The sequence below is a fragment of the Dendrobium catenatum genome, unplaced genomic scaffold, assembly GCF_001605985.2.
Source record: "Dendrobium catenatum unplaced genomic scaffold, ASM160598v2 fragScaff_scaffold_1221, whole genome shotgun sequence".
NCBI lineage: Eukaryota > Viridiplantae > Streptophyta > Magnoliopsida > Asparagales > Orchidaceae > Dendrobium > Dendrobium catenatum.
In genome coordinates, this window is record NW_021319683.1 from 766,102 (window position 1) to 791,944 (window position 25,843).

The 25,843-nt window shown below is 34.6% G+C and overlaps 3 protein-coding genes across 4 annotated transcripts; 1 reads left to right on the forward strand and 2 right to left on the reverse strand.

Annotated features, from left to right (window-relative positions):
• Positions 1-1,595: 1,595 nt before the first annotated feature.
• On the reverse strand, positions 1,596-12,216 carry LOC110115921 (39S ribosomal protein L46, mitochondrial). 2 transcript variants are annotated; one of them, XM_020849332.2, is made up of 7 exons: positions 11,835-12,216; positions 11,687-11,752; positions 9,165-9,239; positions 5,808-5,937; positions 5,493-5,618; positions 2,009-2,119; positions 1,596-1,933 (listed from the first exon to the last, which is right to left on the reverse strand). In XM_020849332.2, exons 1-7 carry the CDS (start codon positions 11,999-12,001, stop codon positions 1,925-1,927), a joined length of 684 nt encoding a protein of 227 aa, XP_020704991.1. In that variant the 5' UTR covers positions 12,002-12,216; the 3' UTR covers positions 1,596-1,924. The 2 variants fall into 2 exon arrangements, with proteins under 2 accessions (XP_020704991.1, XP_020704990.1); XM_020849331.2 differs by having other exon boundaries at positions 1,596-2,119.
• A 2,287-nt stretch (positions 12,217-14,503) lies between these two features.
• On the forward strand, positions 14,504-21,608 carry LOC110115917 (BTB/POZ domain-containing protein At1g55760). Its single transcript, XM_020849326.2, has 5 exons — positions 14,504-14,949; positions 16,834-16,982; positions 17,130-17,248; positions 20,400-21,049; positions 21,324-21,608. The coding sequence occupies exons 1-4, from the start codon at positions 14,831-14,833 to the stop codon at positions 20,988-20,990; spliced, it is 978 nt and encodes a 325-aa protein (XP_020704985.1). The 5' UTR covers positions 14,504-14,830; the 3' UTR covers positions 20,991-21,049; positions 21,324-21,608.
• Positions 21,609-24,543: 2,935 nt separating this feature from the next.
• LOC110115919 (chaperone protein dnaJ 11, chloroplastic-like) lies at positions 24,544-25,144 on the reverse strand. Its single transcript, XM_020849329.2, has one exon. It carries the CDS (start codon positions 25,089-25,091, stop codon positions 24,699-24,701), a length of 393 nt encoding a protein of 130 aa, XP_020704988.1. The 5' UTR covers positions 25,092-25,144; the 3' UTR covers positions 24,544-24,698.
• Positions 25,145-25,843: the final 699 nt, after the last annotated feature.

Genomic DNA, 25,843 nt, shown 5'->3' on the forward strand with positions numbered 1-25,843 from the left:
AATAGTTTTTTAGTACAAAAATTTTTTAAAAATTGCTTTAGAAAGTAACAAAAAATTGTCTCAAACGAAGCCTTAGGACTGCTTTCTTTTTGCTTCTTAAAACAGTTTAATTTCCAGTATAAATTTTCTAATTTTTGCATTAAAAGCCATATCAAAAAGGAATAAGAATGCCGTCCGAAACGAAACATTAATCTTCTATCTAAACTGCTGCACTGAACATGAAAGAAGCAAGAAAACTCGAAGAAACTTAAGAACATAAGTTCTTTTTCTAATAATCATAGATTGAAAAAAAAATCTTTAGATGTGTTTTAAGATTTATGTAAATCTACATATTATACTAATTTTAAAATAAATTCAAAATTTTGAACTCCACTAGACCAAAATTTATGTGAGGCTATCACGATGAGGCTCAAAGCCCTTAGATCTGTTCTAAAGTTTCTATAATACTAATTAATAATATATTGCACTAATCTTATAGCATATCGAAGAGCTTTCAGTTCTATCGGCATAACTAAAATTTTGATCATAATATCTTGACATCATTTTCTCCATGAAAAATTATATCAGTCAGTCTTGAAATTAACAAAATTGCCACATAAAAGAACCCATTAATAAACAACAAGAAGCAAATATAAAACAAGATGAAAGATGAGAGAGCGAACCTCCATTGAAGTTGGAGCTGCTAATGCCTTGCGAGAACACAGAACGGTCTCCAGCAAAGCTGGCCAAGCTTTTTGTAGAAGGAAAATGGTGGCGGTGAAACTTCGGGATTAAGCAAAGGCGTAACAGGTAATCATTTAACTTGAGCTAACTAGCCCTTGCATCCATCATTGATACAAGTAGTAGTAACGTGCTTGTAGTATCTTTATGAAAAATGGTGTGATAATTCCATCTTATTCATTGAATGCAAACACTTAACATTAGCAAATTTATTCATATTAAAATTTTGTGAAGAAGGAAAAATTATTCTGAGCGGGCGCCGAACGCTATCTAGAAACCAACCGGAATGCATCACATCTCCTCTTCTCTCGATATCGCAGCTCAATATTATTCAATACCGTTCGGTACCGCAGCTCGATACCGCTAACATGACTGTACCTGATTCGCCTCCGGACGAGAGCTGCGTCCGACGTCCGCATAGAATAATTTCTCATGTAAAAGACTCTTAGAAAATTGATTGAGGATTTACAAAGATACCAAAGAATCCTAAAAGATTTGAAATATTTCAAACAGACAATCAAATTGAGAGAAATTAATAGTCAAACAAAAATTATGATTTCACTTTCATAAGTAAAACTATCATCAAAGATGAACAATCCATCTTTATATTGATTGTTCCAATATAATACTTAAATATAAAATTTTCAATTAAAAAAATTTATGAAAAAACATCCATACTCTAAATATTAAATCAAATTTAAGCTTCATTTGTGACAACTTTCTAACTGTTTTATAAAATTGCTTAAAAAAATAACATTTAAAATTTGTTATAAAACATAATTTTTTTAGTGCAATTTTTTTGTTGAAAATAATAAAAAATAATAACCAAAGAAAAATTATGATTGCGACCTGATAAATAAAACAATTAAGAAAAATATCCCACACAAAGCCTTAAACATTTTCACAAATCAAGAATAGTTATATTTATCATTCATTTGAATGAGATCATTAAATTAAAACATTTAAATTAAGAGCACTACATGCACATACATAATGTGCAATGCATAATCACTTCATCAAAGGCTTTTTTTCTTCCTCTGCATGATATCCAGAAGAAAAAAATATATGTTTATAATGTTGACCTGCTTTCCCTTTCAAGGATCACAAAATGGTTGAGTGAAATATGACCATTATATCAAGAAGTAGTTCTTCAGAAAATACGATCAGAGGCCTGAGATTCGATATCATGAAGAAGCCCCGGGCCTTAATAAGCCTGTGAGAATAATCCTTCAAACAACAGCTTAGAGATAATTTTTTAACTGATGATCATCTTGTTGAGAAACTCAACCTGGTCAGGAAAATACTTGATCAGTTCATCCTTCGTCACCCATACATGATCTTCACACTTTCCAACGTTTAATTTGGTAACACCAATAACTTGTGATTTGAAAAAGAATCTCTGTCAAGAACAACAAAATAAGTCTCGAGGGAAAAAATTTAACAATAGTAGCTTGGAAGTATGAGCATTAGGCGTCAGCATAGTGTTGCCAGTTACTCGATGAAGATAAGCTTGACGTGCAAAATAGTTCAGAGCTTTGGTAACTGTGGGACTGACTATGAATCACTGCCTAATCGAAATTGATGCGATGAAATATAATAGTGATTTGGTAACTTGTAGCACCATTGCAATAATAGTGATAGAGGATTGACAAAACTTTCTGGGCTAATTCCAGGTGATTAATTCAGTTTATTCATATTTGTTACAATTTTTAAGACTGTAGTTTGCAGTAGGTGTGTCAATTATTGACAAGATTCGATAACCTGACCCGGAAAATTCGGTTTTGACTTGACTCGTTTAATGACCCATTTGACAAATGGGCCGAGTTCAGGTTTCAATATATGATCCGTTTGAAAATTTGAGTTGGGTTCGGGTCAATCTGCCAACCGATTTGACCCGGATTTGACCCGTCCCTGTCCCGAACTAGCTAGTCTCGCCTGTCAACCCTACGCAGCAGATTGCCTCTGACTCGCGCACCCCCGGTGCTAGCATCCACAATCGCAATGCTCACACCGAACTCGCACACTTGCACCCACACTCGCGCTGTGCGGTCTCGCTCCAGCCCTCGCTCACCTGCGTGCAATCGTGCACTCATGGATCTCCCTCGCCCGCTCACAATTCACAGTCGCGCACCCGCACTCGTTGCGCTTGTGCAGTCCCGCACGCGGCCCACACTGGATGCTGGTGCTGTGTTGTGCTCTTGAACAAGCTAGTAACGTCTCGGGTTAGGTCAATTGGGCAAAAAAACAGGGTTACGTGAAGATAATTCTCACAAGAATATTGATTTCTTACTTGAGAGATTAAATTTAAATACTTTTTTCTTTAAAAAATATAAATTTGATTTAAAAAAATGAAGGAAAAATAAATTTGTATTGCAGCAAACCATCCGTTTAATAGGCAAATTGTTACAGTACTTTTTTTTTATTTTTTAAATTTGTTAAATGCTGACCGGGCAAGTAAGTCATCCGTTAAACGCATACTATGCCTTTTTTTTACAACATACTTAATCATATAATTTAATTATTAATGATACTTAGTTTAAGAACTTCCCCCAAGCTATGCGATCTTATAAATTGAGATCTAACACTAGAAAAAGTAGGGTTTTTAATTTTTAATTTTTGTGTGGTTTCATCCTCCATTTCATCACCATCGTGGCCGCCCAGCTCTAGCTCTACTAGGGGAACAATTATTACGTCCGGTGAAATCCGAATGTATACCGAGTGCTCAATACCGAGTTTTAGGTGATGTGGCGAGTGGTTATTGGTCTATGAACGCATTTGATGACCAAACGTAATAATTGCTCCTACTTGGGGGGAGGGTTAAACTTCACATATGGCACCTTTTACTCTTAAGGAGGCGTCGGAGGAGATTGCAGGTTGTATTATACTCGAGCTATTTGGATGAAATTAGTCAACCTCTGTCATTTATAGTAAGGTTCTCTTTTTCATTGAAGTATATTATGGTAACGATGAATTGAAACTTCGATTTTTTATTCAGGAATTTAGGTATTCGTATTTGATTACTTTCTCATCTAAATAAATAGGAGTTTGGCGTTTGAACCTTTTTAGATGAGTGAGGAGAAGCAGGGTTAAAACAAAATGTTCAAACACCAAACTCCTCATTATTTAGATGAGAAAGTAATCAAATAGGAACACCTAAATTCCTGAATGAAAATTCGAAGTTTCAATTCATCGTTACCATAATCTACTTGATGAGAGAATTATAAAAATTAGCAATGAAAAAGAGAACCTTAATGAACCCAATAAATTCATGCCAAGCTTAAACATACTTAGAAATCGATAACGAACCCAATAAATTAAACAAAAAATTAATCAAGTCCACTAAAGACTTTGGGAAAAATCACTCTGCAAATCAATCCTTGACTCTCCTCAAGCTTAATTCATTGCCTCTTAGGGCTCTCCCATGAAACTAACCTCAAACCCTCATATATGCATGTAATCACATATGAAATTGCAAACAAAACAAAATTAAAAAAGATGATAAAGGTTTGAATTCTTGCTTGCCTATTTTATCTAGGACGAACCAAATTCTAAGACGTTGATAGCTCTCTAAATGACGCTCTGAGGTTGAGGGTAAAATATCCGCTGCCAAAGCATCTCAATTCAACTACTAAAAAGATGCCATGGTATTGATGCGCTTGGGGCTTCACTTACAGGTTGCCTAATTTGAGCTCAAGGACTCTGTTAATGTTAACAAACAAAAAAAATCTATTACATGTGACGACTGTTGCCCTTCTAATAAAAATAACTAATAATAAGATCAAAGGATATATAATGGCATAAGGTAAGCAAGTTCAAGTTCGAAATTTTTTCATGCATGTTATAGCCGACCCCACGTAGTGGGATAAAGGCTTGATGTCGTCGTTGTTGTTGTATTGTTGTATTACTGTTTATAACAACAACATTTTACAGAAGGAACCGAATTCTCTTCAGCCAGGGATCTCACACTAACCTTGTCCAAGGCATGAATTCAAGAAAATAATTAGTCATAATTTCAAGAGCCCACCAATCTAGAAAATAAATAATTTTTTAAAATGTCAAAGGCAATTGCTGAAAGTATGAGAATGCAGTATCTTCTTAGTACAAAGAAATGAAATTGTAAAAGGTGGAGAGGCAATGCCTAATAGAATATTTAAGGGTTGTTTGGTTGTCTTAAAAAGGAATCTAGTATAAAATGAATGCATTGGAATTGCTTGGATTGAATGCACGACTTTTTTTTTTTGAAGTAAATGCAATATAAAGTGTAAAATGGTTGTGCCTGGGGTGGTTGGTGGTGTGTGGTGACCGGCGGTCGGCTATGGTGGGCGGTGGTGGCCGGCAGTGGATGATGGTGGATGATGGCAGGAGGTGGGTGGTGGCCGGCGATGTACGGGGACCAACAGTGTTCGATGGTGGCGGCAAGTGGCGGATAGTGGAGGGTGGCGGTTTGTAGCGGGGTGGCGGTGGAGACGGTGGCCGTCAGCGGTGGTCAAACAAGCTTTGGAGCGGTGTAAACGGTTCTCTCTTAAAATTGTGCTAGAAAGTTTATCTCAAAAATGAACTAGAATGAAATAGACTGTATTTACTTCACTTAACCTTAGATTTACTTTTCGTCCAACCAAATGTCAAACTTTTCAAAACCCATGCATTTACTCTACTTTATCCCTAAAGTATTTAAACCAAATATCCCCTTACATAAAACAATCATTATATATTCTCTAAAAATAGACGCTAGCTACTGTTACAGAAAAAAAAAGGGAAGAAAACTATGGTACCTTGAAGCGAGTAGAATCATGGGAGATTTCTGTTGTTTCTATAACCATGTGCGCAAAAGGAGCATTCCCAACAAAGTATGTATGATCAAGCCCACCAAGCACGGACTTTAGTGCTGATTCAGCACACTGTAAAATCAGCATTATAAACTTTTTATGGTTATTCCTTTTCTAACAAATTTCAAAAGAAAAATATAATCATCATCAACAACAACAATAATATCAAGTTTTCTCCCACTATATGGGGATCATCATCATCATCACCACCGAGAAAAAAAAAAGTAACGAGAAAAATCAAGTTATTGAATATGATCTTACCAATCTCAATGTATCTTCATTTTCATAAACTTTTTCAGGAAAGTGCCAAACAGGTTTCTTGTTAGGAGCTCCATACGTGCTACCATATAGGAGAAGATATAACCTTCTATCGAGTGCTCTCTTTAATGACCTCAACAAAAAAGCAAAAACAAAATACTAAGAAACAACAGTAATGTACAAAAAGGACATAAATGGATGCACTAAAAACAAGCTACTTTAAGGCTTCGTTTGGGACAGCTTTCTTAATGAATTTTAAAATTACTTTTTTGAACTAAAAAGCTATTTTAGAAAGCAATGAGAAACTTTTCCAAACGAAGCCCAAGTCATAAGCCTGCTGACTTGTAATGTTTTACTTTATTAAATCATATTAATCTATAAGATATTATAAAATAAATGTTATTACTTGGTTCTAGCACATAAAGAAGAAAAAATGATGGTTCTATAGCATTCGTCTCCACTAACATATACATTAAAGGAACACGAGATACCCAACGAAACAGCCTCCAAGAGAAACGTTCATCTTGGCAACGTGGGTCCAATCATACATTCTCATCTCGCTTCGCCTGTGCTGGTGCAAATAACTTAACCTGATCAACATCTCTAGACTCTAGTCCAAAAGACCTAACGTCAAAGTCATATTTCTTGAAATTTTCATAAAATTGGATGAACTTGAGGCATTGCTCAATGTTTGTACAGTCATCATGCTCTGAGAAAATGAAAGCACTTCAAATCACCTCTTTCTAGTGGAACTTTCCAATTTAGTTTGAAATGAAAAAAAAAGAAAAAAGAAAAAAAAAATCTATGTTATCTTGAAGCTATTTTTATATCAATCCATAGCCACCTTAAATATGCTCACATCTCAAATTCTATGCATGGAATTTTACAGCAGTTAATAACAATCTAACCCAAAGAAAACTAAAGACATCGTCAAATTCAAAGCTTATGTGAATGGTCATAAAATCAGCAAACAATCCCATGAGATGCTAGTCTCAATTCTCCAACCACCAAGCTTAACAATATCCACATTAAAAAAAAAAAGTTAAAAAACTGTAACAAATGCCAAAGCCTGTGAAAATAAAAGAACAACAACAACAACAAGCATTTATCCACTAAGTAGAGTCAGCTACATGAATTATTTTTCTCCATTAGGTCCTGCTAAGAGTCAAATTCTCATTTAAATCTAATAAAAAAAAGTTATTTATAATATTTTCTAACCAAGTCTGTTTAGGTCTACCTCTATCTTTCTTAACTCAAGCCAAATCTAATATATCTACTCTACTAACTGGGTCATCAGAAGGCCTCCGTTTTATGTGACCAAACCATCAAATGCGACTCTCTCTAATCTTATCTTGCAGTGGAGCTACTGCAACCTTTTCACGTATAAGCTCATTTTGTATCCTGTCTCTAAGAGTAAATCCACTCATCAACCTGCACATCCTCTTCTCTGCAACACTAAACTTAATATAATGCTTCTCTTTTAATGGCCAACATTATACACCATAAAGTATTGCAAGTCTCGCTACCATCTTATAGAATTTTCCCTTAAGTTTGAGGGGGACTTTTCTATAACACAACAAGCCCCTATGCATTCCTCCACTTCAACAATCCAACTTCAATTCTACTAATAATATTCCCATCTATTTCACGATCACTCTAAGACCTCAAATATCTAAAATGTGTACTCTTATTAATGACTTGACGCCCAAAGTCACAATCCCCCACTAGATCTATTACTACTAAAATTATACTCAATATATTTAGTTTTAGATCTACTCAAACGAGAAACTTCATACTCTAAGGTTGACCTTTATAATTCAAGTTTACCTTCGACTACCTTTCTGGTATTATCAACAAGAAGAATATCGTCAACAAAAAGCATACACAAGAATAAAACCTCTTGCAAATGCTCGTAAGAACATCCATGATTAAAGCAAAAAAGATATGGGCTTAAGGCTGATCCTTGATATAATCCAATTGAAATAGGAAAAAACTTGGTCAAAACACTGTGCTTGAACACAAGTAATAGCTCTTGCGTACATATCCTTAACGACTTGAGCACTTCTCTTGGAACTTTATCACATGCTTTCTCTAAATCAATAAATATCATATGTAGATCCTCCTTATTCTCTCTATACTTCTCCATCAAACCTCTCAATAAATGTATCGCTTTCATAGTAGACCTACCCACCATGAATCCAAATTGATTTTGAGAAACATTAGTATCATGTCGTAACTTATGTTCCATAACTCTCTCCCATAGTTTTAAAGTATTGATCATTAACTTAATTCCTCTATAATTCGCACAATCTTGTGCATCACTTTAATTTTAAAAAATAGAAATCAATGCACTCATCTCCACTCATCTGACATCTTTTTATACAACAACATCAAGCCTTTATCCCACTACGTGGGGTCGGCTACATGAATCCTTTTCCTCCATTGTGTCCTTCTAATAAAGAAAGGTCATTCCTAATATTTTCTAACCAAGTCTTTTTAGATCTGCCTCTACCTTTCTTAACATAAGTCAAATATAATGCCTCTATTCTCCTAACCAGGTCATCGGAAGGCCACCGTTTTACGTGATCAAACCATCTAAGGAGACTATCTCTAATCTTATCTTCTACTGGAGCTACTCCAACCTTTTCACGTATATGCTCAAAATAATATTAAAAAGTTTAGTAAGCTAAGAAATTTCTTTATTATCTAAGCATTTCCACACTTCATTTTCTTTAAAGCCTCTCTAACTTCAATTTTACTAATACGTTGATAAAAACAAAACCCTTTATTTTCATTTAGCGTACTAAGGTCGCTAAAGATAATCGTTTTCTCACAATCTTCATTGAAAAGTTTATCAAAATATCTCTTTCGCCTTTGTTAAATATCCTCTTCTAACAAAAACACTTTTTGATCTTCAGTCTTAATGCACTTCACTTAAAAGAACAAAAAAGGTAAATAAGTATATGAAGGAAAGGAACATGATTACATATTAAAAAAAAATACATTAGAAAAAATATGCGAGGGGAAGAGAGCATTTCTCTCCAATAGTTATTACTATTACAGTAATGTGAATTGAGTAAAAAGAATACACCCAAGGTAGTGAATGATGTACTCATTTAGGTCAGAACTCAACATTTGCTCAGATAGGATCTATGATATTGGTTTAAAGTTACAAGAGAACCCCCCCAATGAACTCCAAATAGATCATCATATTGCAATGGGAAAAAAAAAGTATTAGTTTATAGTAACAATTAACTTTTTTAGTGGAAACATAAGATGTGCACATGAAAAATGCATAAGATATGCTCACTCATTACACGTGTAAATATATATAGAACAAAAAAAACCCCATGAACTTACTTCTGGTCATTGGTCTTGTCAGCTTCAGTGATCCGTGGAGCTGGCACATAATCAATCTGGTAGTCACCTTTTCCCCTGTTTACCATAGTGGTAAATTTGCCAGATTTTAGATGGTTGATCTCCAAATGACATTAAAGTTAAACTAATTCAAATATTAGTTCATAATAGAAGCTTGAAACTCTTTATTATATTTGTAAGAAATCATGAAATTAATAGAAAGAATCACTAAAAGAAACACAGGTTTGATGTTCCGGAAATAGAAACACAACGATAAATGAACTTAAGCTATACTCTTCAAGCTCATGAAATTGTACACCTTCTTCTCCTTCTAATTATTACATGGGAGTAGCCATAGTTTATGTGCTTTAGGAAACCGATTCATGGAGGATTGACAGAAGATATGAGAAAACTGTCAAAAAGTTCAAATAGAACTTGAATTTCAAGTTGATTACATTAGAGAGAGTCAAGACTCAAGAGGCCGAACCCAATAATGAGAAAGGTGCAAAAAACAAGCTTAGGAACTTTTGCATATAAAACAAAGAGTTAAAGATAAACCAATAGAGTGACTGCATTAAATTAGTGGGAATCAAATAGGAAGAAAAAACAGTATACAATAGGACACATTTCTATAAACACAAAAATAGTTTTACTAGAACAAGAATAACATTACATGCAATATCAAGCCTTTATCCCACTAAGTGTGGTCAGCTACATGAATCCTTTTTCTCCATTTTGTCTTGTTAAGAGTCAAATTCTTATTTAAATCTAATAAAAAAAGTCATTTCTAATATTTTCTAACCAAATCTTTTTAGGTCTACCTCTACCTTTCTTGAGATAGGTCAAATCTAATGCATCTACTCTTCTAACCGGGTCATCTAAGGCAACTCTCTCTAATATTATCTGCCATCATTGGAGCTACTCCAACCTTTTCACGTATATACTCATTTCACATTCTATCTATAAGAGTAAATCCACTCATCCATCTGAGCATCTTCATCTCTGCAACACTTAACTTAATTTTCTACTTCTCTTTTAATGTTTATCATTCTGTGCCATAAATCATTGCAGGTCTCACCACCATCTTATAGAATTTTCCCTTAAGTTTGAGAGGTTCTTTCCTATCAGACAACATGCTCGATGCATTCCTCCACTTCAACCATCCAACTTGAATTCTACTAATAACATCTCCATCTATTTCACTATCAATTTGAATAATAAACTCGAGATATCTAAAACATGTACTTTTGTTAATGACTTAATCGCTCAAAGTCACAACCCCCCACTAGATCTATTACTACTAATATTACACTCCATGCATTCAGTTTTAGATCTAGTCAAACAAAAACCTTTAAATGCTAAGGTTGACCTCAATAATTCAAGTATATATTCAACTCCCTCTCTAGTCTTATCAAGAAAACGAATATCATCAGCAAATAGCATACACCAAGGTACATCCTCTTGCAAATGCCTAGTAAGAACATCCATGACTAAAGCAAAAAAATATGGTTCAAAGCTAATCCTAGATGTAATCCAACTAAAATAGGAAAATAGTTGGTCAAACCACCTTGTGTTTGAGCACAAGTAATAGCTCATGTGTACACATCCTTAATGATTTGAATATAAGCATTATTAATCTATTTCTTTTATAAAACTCTCCAGAGCACTTCTCTTGGAACTTTATCATAAGCTTTCTCTAACTCAATAATTATCATATTTAAATCGTCATTATTCTCTCTATACTTCTCCATCAAACCTTTCAATAAATGTATAACTTCCATAGTAGACCTACCCAACATAAATCCAAATTGATTTTGAGAAACATTCATATATCTTAAAAATAACAAATGAATAAATAAATTTAATAAATATGAAATGAATTCATATGATAATAATTTATTCTAATTGCACAAAAAAATTTAAAAAAAAATATATTTAATTTTATTAAATACATGTTGTAGAAGAGATATTAATATGATATTATAATTTTTTGGCTTAAAGTTGAAATTTTTTATCATTTAATAAGAAAATTAACATTGTAAGAAAATCATAAATAAATTAAGCATAATAAGAAAAATAAAATTAGGATGAAGTAACTATTACTTTAGTTAAGTCATATTTCAAAATAAAAGAGAAGAGGAGGTTTACCTAAATTTATTTGTAAGATGCTTTGAAAGCTAAAACCTTTTTGTTAGGACACTTGTTTAGAACACGCTTGTCTGTTAATTTTTTTTTTTTATTTCTTTTAATCATACACTTAGATGGCATTTCTAACATGTGTCGGGCAAGCGTCGTGAAAGTCCATCTGTATGACACAACATGTTTCATTATTACAGAAAGTAGACGAATCACAGAAGCCATACATAAAGGATTAAGAAAATGTAAATTGAAAGTTTCGCCAAATTGATTGATTAAAATTAGAACATAGCCATTTCGAAGAGCAAACACAAAATCTCTGTAAATGAGTAGATAAATGTTCTCTGACTCATGAAATGCAACAAAATCCTACAACTATCTGAATTTACCTTGCTTCCCCCCTCCCCAATACCTCGTCAGGGTACTTCCTCCGGTACTGCTGCCCCCATCGAAGACTAAATGAGCGAAAAATAGAAAAAGTACGACTCATCAAATGTCATATAAATATGAACAAAAAGAGGGTGGGAGATTGTATACGAGAATTCCTGGAAAGCATAGACGACAGGATCGATCTTTGGAATGACGACGGGCAATCGTTCAAAAAGAACGGCGGCGATTATCTTCTCCTGCAAAGCGGAGGTTGCTGGCGAAGAAAACGATCGAGATCCCAGGGATCGGAGTAAGGAAGTTGCCGATCTTCGCATTTTCCCGAAGGTCTGGAGCAAGAGAAGTGGAATTGGCGGGTAACAAGTAGAAATTAGTAGATAGGAATGCGCAAATAGGAGCCACAGCGAAGGAAGGACAACGGAGCGATGCCGCCGGTAATTGCAAGAGCAGAATCCTGGAAATAATTCAGGAGAGTGGAGTAGCACTCTAAACCCTAAAAGGGCTTTCCTGATGGGTTTCTCATAATCTTAAAAAATGATTAGTTTAAGATATAATTAATTAAAAATGGTAGGGAGAAATATTAATTTGCAAATGCAACCAAATGGTTAGGGAAAGATATTAATTTGCAAATAAGATCAAGTTGCTATATGGTTGCTATATGGATGACGACTTGCTTGCAAATGCAACATTACTTTTTTTATTTTTTTTTTATATTGAAGCTTTCTTCTTTTAATCAAATTATCTTATAATTATTTTTTGCAACAAATTAGATTTTTTTGTTTCTAATTTTCTTCTAATTTTTAAAAAATATTTTAGTGAAATGTTTTGAACTTAAATTATTATTAATATTATTATTATTATTAAACTTTCAAAATTAAATTCAAGATCATTCAGACTCCTATTTTAGCAACCTTATAGCCAAATTAAACATCTCAATGAGACAAACCTAATGACACCAAATTCATTTTGATCCAAGCTCAAATGAGCTCAAATCAAATAATCACTAAATATTTGAAAGCTTCATATCACCAATTGGAGGATCAAATGATATCTCAATATGACATGCTTATAGTCAAATGGAGTAGCTCGACGAGACAAATCCAATGAGCCCAAGATCCTTCAATGCTAACATCATTAAGGCACCAAAATGCTTAATAAATGCTCTCTGATCAATTGAACTAATAACAGACGTCTAATGAAACCCTCCTAATATATCATTGCTTTTCTCCTTATTTACTAGCCATGTCACTCTCAAAAATTTATAAATAGCCTATCATTCTTCACTTGAGAGAGGAAGAGGAAGAAAAGAAGAGCCATGGGACTAAGACCCTACCAACCAAATGAAGATGACAACACACTCTCTCATAAAATTGTGTTCTTCCAGCCCCAACCATGTAAAGTGCATTATATGATGTATATTAGCTGCATTGAGCCAAAATCTTCGCATGAGTTAGGGTATTATTTGTAATCAACTATCAATATTAGTGGATTTATTTTCGATTGGGCCAAGCAACGGATTTTTCCCCTTATCAGGATTTTTTCGCGTAAAAAATTTTGTTGCCTCTTATGAATGTTGCATCCATATCTCTTATCCGTTTGTATTCTGAATCTCCGTACAAAACTATGATGTTAAATTCTACATCTCTTTACGGCCTCAAATATTCCAAGATACAACAATATAAAATAAGAGCAAACTTTTGAAGAAAAAGGCTACCCAGCCCTTCTTCTTTCTGGCACTTATCTACTTGTGATGATCTCAACGTGTGTATTAGCAAGGTTTTAAGGCAAAGTTTTTAATATTTTTATTTTCATCTCTGTCTATTTGTTCAAAGTTAATGATTTTATATTGTATTATATTATGATAGTTGAATTGCTCTCCAGTGTGTTACAATTTTTGAATTATTCAATTATATCTATTTTATAATATTTTGTATTATAATTATTGTGATTGTCTGTGTTGTATCATATTATAGTCTGCTGCATTAAAGATATTAGATTGTACTATATTATACCTAACTTTGATAAATCCTATTCAAAATTTACATAATATTCAAATCATATTTAAACAATATTCAATCATGACTCGAATCCTGTTTAAAAGTGTTAATTTGCCATTAAAAAAGAAGGTATTTTAACCTAAAATAAAATTTCCAACATATTCATTTAATAAAACATCATATTTTCTTAAACTATTATAAAATATATAAGATCAATTTTTTTAAAAATATTTATTAGGGGTGTCAATTTTTGACACGACCCGAATCCGATCTGAAAAAATCTGGGTTAGGATCAACCCGAACCCGAAACGGGGCGGGTTCGGGTTCAACAAATCAGCTCGTTTTAAAAATCGGGGCGGGTTCAGGTTGACCCAGCAACCTGAAAATGACTCGAAATTGACACGAAAACACCTATTTGACTCGGAAACCCGAGATTGACCCTATTTTGACCTGAAAATAGAAGATTGACCCAATTTTTTACCCGAAAACTAACAATTTTAGGTCAACTTCGGGTCATTCTTGTCGGGTTGACCCGGACCCGAATCCTGAAACCTGACCCGTTTTTAAAAATGGGTCGAGTTCGTGTTGACCCGAACCGTTCCGGGTTCGACCCGAATCCGACCCGTTGACCCGAATTGACCTCCTAATATTTATCTAATTATATATTATGAAGCATAGATAATAAATTATTCCAAAGAAAAACAAAGCAGTCATCAGATTGGAGCATCGCATCACACTAATCTCTGCGATAAGTAACATTACTCGCTTGGAGTGGAGTCGAAGCCAACAAAAGATAAAGGCAACGCCTTCGGTCTTTGTTTCGGGATAAAGCCTAAAATAAAATAATAAACCTTTTTTTAGGGAGTCATTGCTTCTTCATCTGCATAGAAGAAATTCGCACGCATTTGCGTGTTGGACTCATCAACGAATTATGCATCCCTTTAAATCTCTTGCGGCGAGGAAGAAGAATTGCTGTAGATTTGAGATTTCCTTGGGAACCATTCTTGTCGATGGTTTGGTGTTCATGAGAAGGAAAGTGAAGCAGAAGCCAAGCTGGGAAAGGCCGGTGAGCTGTCGGGAATATTAGATTGCATAAATGAGGTCACCGCAGCGATCGCGGCGGCAGCTTCATCATCGTCGTCGGTGGAGATGAGCGAGTCGGCGTACAGAGTCGATACCATTTCCAGGCTTGCTCAATGGCGGATCGAAGCCCTTTCTTCTTGTACATATCGCAAGTCTGACCCCTTCAAGATCGGCCTCTGGAACTGGTTCTCTCTCTCTCTCTCACACACACACACAAACACACACTAGTCTCTCTATTACGCTAGGTGTTTCGATTACTTCTCTTTTTAAATCTAGAAAATTTTCTGCATATCAGGTATGCATGCTTGCGTTTCCTCGTTTGTTTTAGGTTTCTTCATGCTGAATGGTCAAATACTAACTGGTTTGGATTTGTTTTCCTGCAAATTTAGGGGCTGTTTGGATGCAGGATTTAGTCTATATCCTAACTTCAATACCTACAGAATCTTAAGCAAACCGCACATAGGCCTAAGGCTCTAGGCATTGCATAGGCAAAGACCAATGAGAGAAATTAGAGAAATAGAGAGGCAATGGCAGAGAAAGAATAACGCCTCCTGTTCAAATTCCGTTTTCGCTCCTATCAGCTTTGCTTATTTTATTTAATCTCTTACAGTAATAGTAAATCATGTGAGAAAGAGAATAATGAGGAAATTCAAATTTATCATATGATTTTAGATGTCTAATAAAATTTCTTTATGTTTTATTAGTTTAACGTTTAATTAATTTATAGTTAATTGTGATATTATAATATAATAAATATGATTTAATTAATTTAATTAAGATTGTTTTTGTAATTTAATTAGGATTTATAAAAATTTTTAAAATTAAAATTAATCATATAAATTAAATATAAATAAATTAGTCTTAATAATCAATATTAATCAATTACCACTACAACAACAACATCCTCAAGCTTTTATCTCACTAAGTGTGGTAGTGGTTGGCAACATAAATCATTTTTTCTTCATTGTGTACTCTTAAGACTCACATTCTCATTTAAATCTAATAAAAAATATTGTTTCTAATAAATTTTAACTAAATACTTTTAGGTATATCTTTATCTTTCTTAACATAAGCTGAATCTAATAAATCTTCTCTCCTCATCGGGTCCAACATTTTATGTGATCAAGCCATCTAAGGCGACTCTCTCTAATTTTATCTATAACTGGAGCTACTCCAACTTTTTCACTTAATGCTCTTTTCACATTCAGTCTATAAGAGTAAAGCAACTCATTCATCTGACTCTGCAATGCTTAGCTTAATTTTATGCTTCTCTTTTAATGGCTAACATTATGCACCATAAAGCATTGCAAGTCTCACCACCATCTTATAGACTTTTCCTTTAATTTGAGTACTTTTCTATCACACAATAAGTTCGATGATTACTAATCACTTGCTAATATTAATAAATAATTTGATATTGTTAAATTCTAATTTGACTAAATAACTTCAAATCCTTAACAGGTAATGAAATAGTTCATCAAAATTTAATCAAATTTAATCTCTATCTTATCAAACAATTTTTTGAATTAACCTCAGAATTTAGTAAATTCTAATCCAAAGTTACTAAATCCTACTTGTAGCCAAACAACCCCTTGGATTGTGGAGAGGATTTGCTGATTTTCATGCGCAACTTGGAACTCTCATATTTTGCTTGTATGCATTTCTATTTGTTGTCTGTTAACATCTTTTCTGATATTCTGTGTGATATCTCTGTATTAGTTTTTATTTTTTATTTATTTTTGGATATTTGAGTTAATTAAGCAAATTCACACACACACTATAGACGTCGAATTCAAAGCCTTTTAATTGATAGTCAAAACTTCCAACCAACATATCAAGATGATGAGATGCATAGCTAATTTAGTTTTATATTTTTGTTAAAAGTACTAGTGTACTACTTCTGCTTTGTAATTTCCAACCTTGGACACCAATATCAACTGTTCATTTTCTGAAGTTGAATTTTGATTCGATTTTATTTGTCAGAAGGGCTTTCAGTTTTCTTAAAGCTTTGGGGTAATCGATGAATTGTTTATCTGCTTTTGGATTTTGATGATCTATACCACCATTAGGTACTTGACTGTGGAGAGAAATAAACAATTGTTTGTGAAACTGTACCCTGAAGCATCAAGTGTGGCAAGGGTGCAGCCACCGATTGCCTCCTTTATCATCAAACTTGTGTCTTGTTCTGCTCCTATCCGAAAAGCCCTTGCTCATCCAGGTCCCCTATTTTCTTACCTTTTTTTTTTCAGCTCTTTTATATTTCATTATTTTAGGTGTTCGATGCTAATATTTATTATGTTATTGATAACATAAGAACCCCGAATATGAAAAACTATGTAAGCTGAATCTAAGCCATTTTACGCAGGAGTTTGTGACAAACAACTAAAAAACAATGAAGATTTTATCTGGGCAGTAGACACAACATTTGTGGGAAAGTTTATCATCGACGTGGAATTCCTAGATCTCAAGATTGTGCCCCAACCTGTAAGAAAAGTTTTCTTCGTATCAGACTATTCTCCTCCTAAATCTGGAACAATAAGTTATCATTGCTACATAGTTTAATACTTCCAAGTAGATTTTCGCATAAAAACCCTTTTTTTTTCAAGATAGATTTTATAAACTTTTCTCTTCTTAGAAAAACATTTTTTTGTAGAGCTTGCAAGATGCACAATGTATCAAAGTTTCTGCACATTTCAAAGAAATATGGCACCAAATGGGCTCCTATGATGCGTTTTTCAGTAGATGGAACTCTGTATATGCTATTATCATGCTTACAATTTATTTAAAATTATTCTTTCTTTTCTATTCCTTTGTATGAATCCTACCTATCAGATAAGGAGTATAGTTTAAGAAAGGAATATCATTAATAAATGATTTCTAATTTCTTAAAAACACAGGCACACTTGATCAGTAAAGTGAAAGCTACAAAAATATGCCGTCAATGAGCCTATTACTGAAGTTTCCGATGTTAAAGTTGTCAATATATAATTTCTAATTTTGCCTTATTGGTGTTCCTAGGCTAAGTTGAAGGGTTTTCCTTGGTCAAGTCCAAGTGCTTTTGGTGTTAAGCCATGAGAATGTATTTTATTTAACTGCTTTTTTTTGTTTTTTGAAGTGCAAGGCATGTCATTTTGTATGAGAATTTTTATGAATATCATTCTAATGTTGATAAATTTTGATAGTAAAGTAAGTGTTTAGTAATTTTCAAAATGCAGTACTGTACATCAATAGTTGCTTGTGTTAATATTATGCCTTGGAAACGAAATCATCAAGAAAACATAACACAAAAAACAGAAATATGAGAAACGGTGGATGATTTAGTGATTACTACTTCAACACAAAAGCAAGATACAATGATCTACAATTTGAGAGGTAGATCAACTCTCCCAAACTACCTAGACTCTGCTAGGAAGCCCTCAAAGAATGAAAAACTACAGCATAAATCAAATCACACATGATCCCCATAAATCCTAGAATCGTCCTTAAATAAGCTTTCTTAATTCCCCCCAAAATAACCCTCTTGCCTTACTTAATTCCCTCCCCTCTTTTGAATTCAAATCCTCTCATTATTACTTTCCTTAACCCTTCTCTTTACATATGGAATTATTTGTTTGTTGGGCCCCACAAGGGGGGCTGAAAGCCCCTCCCTATTTTTGCTTACTAGCTCAATTCAAAGGAACTGGGCGACTGGCTTCTGCCGGTTATGCCCACGAGCATAAAGTTAACCTCATTTATTTTGAATGTGTTTGAAACTATCTATCATCTATTAACAACCATGATGGTCTTGGCTTTAATCAACGCTTGTTTATGAGTTATATAGGCGAAGTGGGTCTTATGTAACCTATTGACTTTTAGAAAACTCTTAATTCATAATGTGAAGAGGGTCTACTCGATCCATAAAGGTTTCATCAATAGGAGGTCTAAGTGTTGATTTGCATAGCCTTCTTTGATGTAGAGGCTATTTATGTTATTCGAACATGTGGCCTATAAAGGCACTTTAATCATTGTTTTGGGCTTGTCATTTGAGTTAATCTTGCAATACGCAAAAATGTCATCCTTTGTATTGGATTTAATGTACTTCTAGGAACACCATCAAGACCTTATTGCAAAATATATTTGAGCCCATGGATGATAGAGAAGCGAAATTGGATTTGTAGATTCTCTTGATGTAGGTTTCTAATGAATTTGGTTGACCCCAGAGAAAGGCCAAGTTTGATCAAGTCAAGAGAGAACATAGAGTAAAAATCTATTAAAGAATCCAACAAAGAATCATAGAGGTGGTATTTTAGCCAAAATTATAAGATTGTGCCATGTCTACCGCTGTCAACCATACCACCAAATCAATCTCCACCGATGGAAACCATACTGTACGACAGCTTCCCATGCGGTACGTCTATCTTCTGTCTGCATGCTCGTCTTCCCTCGGCACGAACTCCCAATCCTCCACGCTATTTCGAGCTATCCGCATGACCCGTACTTGCCAATCCCACATCCAATCACCGCACGACCCGCATCCCAGCTTAGTCTCACACTCTCACGCCTGACACTCCCAGCTCTATTATGTGCCTGGCGTCCAAGACGCTCGCGATCCACAAGTCTGCCTCCACACGCCCGTTTGCCCGCGTGCCTCCGACCCTCTCCTGCTCACACCTCTGGTATGTCCACACAGCCAACGCCTCGATCTTTCAAATCTTGCTCTAGATTCTTTAGATAGAAGGTGAGTATGATGCGGTGCATCTTAAATATAGTATACCTTAAGAATAGTATACCTATTTTGTACTCTTTTTTTTTTTTTTTAAGTTTCTCGAAATTCTATTATTATTTTATGTATAACTGCTGTAGGAGGAAGTGAATATATGAAATATTTTTTGAATTACAGTTTTTACTGTTCTTTGCTCACTTGAGTTGTTTGCTCTCTTAAGCTGTTTTCATCTTCTTCTTCAATGGTTTCCGCTACATCACTTTTAAGACTGCACTACTACGAGCAGGCAACACTAACACGAAAGAAAAAATAATCAGAGTTAATATCAATTACATAATTAAGATAAACACGGATATAGAAGTTAATTAGTTGAAGATAGCAATGCTGCGGTGTACTGCATCAACAAGACGAATATTTATGTACACTTTGCAGTGCCATAACCAGCATACATTTGTAGCTTTTGTCTTATATTTAAGGTTCTGATCATCAAGCATATATCTCCAAGTAAATTACAGGCTACTAGGTTTATTCTCGATCTTGGCCCTCCTTAGTTAATTAGCAAGACTTATCATAAAACATCCCAACGTTTTCCTCAAATTTTGAAATGGGCCTTGGTATTCCATTTTTTATGTTGGGATAGCGCTTAAGATTGTGATACTGTTATGTCTAATGGTCCAACTCTATGCCCTACCACTGGAGCGATTATTCTGTGCGGATATCGGACGGGAGAACCGTCCCGTTCCACGCTCGGTACCGAGCGGTACCGAGCTCAAGGTACCAAGCGCGGTAATTTTTGGGGCAACGTGGCTCATTTTTATTGGTCTCCGGACGAATCCGGACCCGCACGTAATATTTTTTCCTACCACTGCAAGATTGGACAATCAAATCATTCCATCTGACAATTAACTAAAAATAAATGGTTTTGAAACACAGGGTCGAGAGCCCTCATCCATCTGGTCCGGTTACTTCAACAAAGAACATTCTCTCTCCACTGCCCTAAGCTCCCTTGCCAGAATGCTAACTGAAAGCATTCGCACTGATATCACCATCAATTCTAGCAGTGGCAGCATTGGCGCACACAGGGCTGTACTGGCCACAAGGTCCCCTGTCTTCCTGAGCATGTTCTCCCACAATCTCCAAGAGAATGAGCTTTCTACTGTGAACATCTCTGACATGTCATTTGAGGCTTGCCAAGCCTTTCTCAACTACATCTATGGCAACTTCCAACCTGATGAGTTTCTAACTCACCGTATAGCTCTTCTCAGAGCTGCAGACAAATATGACATCTCTGATCTGAAGGAGGCTTGTCATGATAGTCTCTTAGAAGATATTGACGCCATGAACGTGCTTGAGAGACTTCAGACGGCTCATCTGTACAGACTTCCAAGGCTGAAGACTGGTTGCTTGAGGTATCTGGTGAACTTTGGGAAGATTATTGAGATCCATGATGACTTCAATTTGTTTCTGCAGAGTGCAGATAGGGAGCTCATAGCTGAAATCTTTCATAAAATTCTGGCTGCATAGAGGGCTTCTATGGCTAAAGTTTCGTTTGGGATAACTTTCTTATTGCTTTCTTAAACAGCATGATAGTCTCTTAGAAGACATTGACGCCATGAACGTGCTTGAGAGACTTCAGACGGCCCATCTCTACAGACTTCCAAAGCTGAAGACTGGTTGCTTGAGGTATCTGGTGAACTTTGGGAAGATTATTGAGATCCATGATGACTTCAATTTGTTTCTGCAGAGTGCAGATAGGGAGCTCATAGCTGAAATCTTTCATGAAATTCTGGCTGCATAGAAGGGCTTCTATGGCTAAGGTTCCGTTTGGGATAACTTCTTGCTTCTTTCTTAAACAACTTTTTAGTACAAATATTTCTTCAACTAAAAAATTTTGTACTAAAAATCTGCTTCAGAAAACAATAAGAAAGCCGTCCCAAACAAAGCCTAAATCTCGCATCATTTGCTGGACTGTTAGCGTGTGGCGTTTGGTTTTACTGATGATTGTTTGATGTATATATGGGTTAGTGGAAACAGACGATACAAAGATACTGTACAGGATTACATTCCATTGCAGTGCATTCTTTGATTCTGGATGTCAAATATATTAAACTTTTAATGAAAATTGCTTTGGTACATGACTCATACACTGCCTGTTACTAAATTCACTGAATGAGCAAACTCGCAGAAGCTTGCAAGCTGTTCTAAAATGTATAAAATACAAATATGCTAAGATATTATAATTGTACTTTAACTAAGGTTTTATTTGGGACAGTTTTGTACTACTATTTGTTCTCTGCTTTTAAAAAAAAAATTGCACTAAAAATATCTTTATAAAGCAATAAAAAATCATCTTAAATGAAGCTTTAAATCTCCTTCAGATTGAATAATCTCCACTTTATAATTCAAGCGGAGATTAATAAATATAGTCAATATTTGAAACATTCCATCAAACGATCTATATATTGATTTCCTTAATCATCGATTATTATTTTAGCATGTAGGTGCCTAAATGATTCATAATTAATTGATCTTGAGCACGTTGGATTTGTCTCATCAAGACATTTAATTCAACTACAAGCATATGAGATTTGGAGAGTATTTGATCATCAAATTAATGCATTGAAATTTTTAGTTATAATTTAAGTGCTTGATCTAGGATCATTCGGTCTCGGATCATATCATTTGTTATATCGTAGGGTTTGCCTTGTTTGAACATTCAATTTGTTTATAAGCTTGGTAAAATCAAATTTCGATCATCTTCAATTTAATTTTGGAAGTATTCAATTGCAATATGCATCATGATTTGTGCTCGATTAAAGTGATTTTTTACAACGTATCAGTTACTCTTATACTTTTGGATGTTAAAACTTATATTGTATGAAAGTATATACTTAAAATTTTCAATAAGTTTGTGACATAACATTATAATTGAGATGTGATTACTCCGTAGATGTTAACGTGGATCTCTCCTTAGAGTCGTGAACCAAGTAAAACCTCCTTAAGTATAAATTCAGTATTTCATGAATTCAGTTTGTCAATCAGAGTAAAAAAAAAAAAAAGGCCAGGAAGTTTTGCTAAAAAAATTTAAAATTGCTTGAAATTGATTTTAGACGCTTTATTGGGAGTTGAAAGTGCCAAATTTGAATCCAAAACATCAAAAACTGTTTGTGCGACTCCAAAAAAAAGTTCAAATAAAACTATCTGAAGAAGAAGTTGGGTAATGCTGATCAAAGCATTAGAGTTGGGCATTGGTTGTTGGATGCCTATAATATGACAATGATGGTTAAAGATCTTTGACCCCAGTTGGGTGTGGTGGTTGGGAGATGATTGTAAGGGAACTATAGTCAGGCAATAATGATTAAGGGAGCACAATCAGTTGATGGTGGTCGAGGGTTTTGGAATCAATCGATGGCATTTGGAGGACTGTAGTTAGGCGATAATATTAGGAAGAGCGTAGTTAGGCGATAGTGATTGAAAGACTATAGTTAGACAATGGTAATCATAGGACTACATTTAGACAATAGTGGTCAGAAGACCATAGTTAAGTAACGATGATTGTAAAGCCACGGTTAGGCGATCGTGGTCGAGTAATGAATTGATGGCAATGGTCTATCAGTACTCTAATGATGATGGTTGAAGAATGATTGTCAAATAATGATCTGGCGATGGCACTCGAGCTGTGATTTATCATTGGTGCTCATGTTATAGTTAAGCAATTGTTTGACTGTGATGCTCGGGGAAGCTCATGGATTCTTCAAGATTCTAAACTTTTCAGAATAAGAAGCCAAAGGTTCAAGCTTCCTTCCATGTAGAGTATGTGGGCTTAAATATTTTAAAGTCGTATGCCCTAGAAATATAATTAAAATCTAAGACACTCCATCGAACAACATGTATTGAATTTCTCGATCATAAAACATTCTTTCTAAATTTAAGAGCTTTAATCATGCCAAAATTATGTGATCGTGACATCGGGGTGCTTGATTTGACTCTATATGTCCAATTTAGAGATAATTTCATCATTAGTTAATATTCCTAATTTTATAATCATACTACAAGTGCTTGATCCAAACTTATTTTATCTTAAATTTGTTCGCTTTGTGCCAATGAATATGTTTTATTAAGGCGAAATTATTACATATGGTCATCATATGTTGTTCGGAAGCTAATCCATGTCACAAATATGTTATGTACCGTTATTATATTTTTTTTGGGACATTTAGGCCATTTAAAGGAAACTCACACACACAATGCATACACATAGACTCAAACCCTAGACCTCTTAGTTGAAAGCCTTAGCTCTCAACCAACAGGCCAAGGAGAGCTGTGTTGTACCGTTATTTTATACCGTTGAATATCGAATGACGTGACTCACCATAATTAATTTCCGGATAATTGGATGACCACACATAATAATCTCTCTTTATTAATACATTCAATTTTAATTTTGAATGATCATAAATTTAATTTTGAAAATTTTTTAATTTCAAATGCACCTCAAAAGTCACGTCCAATCAAATTAATTTTTGTTAAGATATCAACACAGCTTCCAACCAAGAGGTCTAGGGTTCGAGTCTTTGTGTATGAGTTGTGTGTGTGAGTTTGACTTAAATGGCCTAAATGTCCCAAAAAAAAAAAATATCAATATATATTATTACTTGTTTTTTTTTTGGAATATATATTATTACTTTTAATAACGCGAGATCGTTAAATTCGAAGATGTCGACAAGGATATGACAATGATCAATATAATTGTCTCCCCGCAACTTGGAAATTATCGAGAATGGGTGGAAAGGATTTATGATCAATAATGATTTTTTTTTCCTTTTAATATCATAAATTTCATAATTTATGAGCCATGAGTTTAAAAAAATATCTAAGATTTTTTTGCAAGTAAAGAAAAAGCAATCGGTTCAAAGCCGTAACTTGGAGCCTCCTGCATTCAACCAGTTAAAATTTTGCAAGCATGTCGGCAGGATAGCTTCTACGCCATGATTGCACGCAGAAATTCTTCGCAAATAAAGCTTAAAATGATAAAAACCCAAGCATGAGATTCGTGTTTGAACGATAAAGCTATGTATTTCAATTTACCTTTCCACTTCGGCCTTTTACAACAGAAAATTATCAGAAAGAAAAATCCCTGATAGAAGCTTCAATCTACTTCCCGGAAAGCCACAGCGCCACCAGATCTCTACTATTTACAGATTACACAATCCCCAATCAAAACCAAAGTTTCTACCAACACTGATCAGTCTCCCACCTCCGCGACGGCCGAAATCTATCATCTCGCTGGATCCCCAACCTTACCCGCCCGATCGATCGATCATACCTCCCCTTCTCCTCCGAATACGATAGCGTCGAGTACGCCCGCTGGATTTCCATAAACTTCCTGGTGTTGGCATCGCCCGCCACGTCAGGATGCAGCCTCTTCGCCAGTGATCGGTACGCCGCCTTTATGTCCGCCATGCTCGCCGCTTCGCTCAATCCCAGCACGCCATACAGCCCTCTTCCAACCGTCGTCGCCGCCCTCTCCGCCACCGGAGTAGCCATTGCCACGGCCGCCCTCCGCCGCGCCGGCTTTGTGAAAGCAACGGAAGGTAATCCCACTACGCTTGCAATCGCAGACATCGAAAAAGAACCAAATGGGAAGAATATTGTCGTGAATTTCGAATTCCTTCGACTAGGGTTAGCTTGGTAAAATCCGCGGCGGAAGTGGAATGAACAGCTCATAGAGTTCAACAAAATTAAAATAAATAAATAAATATAAATTTTCATTTGTCATAATTTTTACTTATTTATTTTTTAATCACAATTATAATTTATATTTCATCATTATTTTTTTTAAAATTTATATTAAAAATATACTTTTACAAATAACTTCAAAAAATTATATTTTTATAGTAACTTTATAATTAATTTTATAAAAAATTATAAGTATTCCAAATAGATTATAAGTAACTTTTATTTTTATTTTTTTTTAGTTTTAAACGGATCCTAACTCCTAAGTAACTTATATATTTTCTAAACTTTATATATATAATTATTATTTATTATTTATTATTTTTAAACATTAAAGTTCCAAAGTCAATTCCCCCCCTCCCCCCAAACAAAAAAAAAACTCCAAAGCCAAGAAAGAACTCAACCCATTCATTAGGCCACCTCCATCTAAATTATTAATAATAAAATCCATATAGTTGCTATTCTATTTTAAAATCTATATCCTAAAATCTAAATAATAATGAAGAATGTTCTATTTCATTCTTTTCCTTGTCACCCTTTGATTTCTATTATCAAATTATCTCCATCTTATGTCTTCCCCCTCATCTTTCTCTTTCATCTTTGTTAACCAACCGATTATAATTTAAGTTTTTTTAATAGCA

Coding starts and splice junctions, on each gene's coding strand:
- LOC110115921 (XM_020849331.2), bottom strand. CDS start 12,001: ATGCGAAGATCGGCAACTTCCTTACTCCGATCCCTGGGATCTCGATCG. Junction 9,240..11,686: donor TTGGGGAGGGGGGAAGCAAG/GTAAATTCAGAT, acceptor TATGGTAAACAG/GGGAAAAGGTGACTACCAGA. Junction 5,938..9,164: donor GACAAGACCAATGACCAGAA/GTAAGTTCATGG, acceptor TTTTTTGTTGAG/GTCATTAAAGAGAGCACTCG.
- LOC110115917 (XM_020849326.2), top strand. CDS start 14,831: ATGAGCGAGTCGGCGTACAGAGTCGATACCATTTCCAGGCTTGCTCAA. Junction 14,950..16,833: donor AAGATCGGCCTCTGGAACTG/GTTCTCTCTCTC, acceptor TACCACCATTAG/GTACTTGACTGTGGAGAGAA. Junction 17,249..20,399: donor TCAAGATTGTGCCCCAACCT/GTAAGAAAAGTT, acceptor TTTGAAACACAG/GGTCGAGAGCCCTCATCCAT.
- LOC110115919 (XM_020849329.2), bottom strand. CDS start 25,091: ATGTCTGCGATTGCAAGCGTAGTGGGATTACCTTCCGTTGCTTTCACA.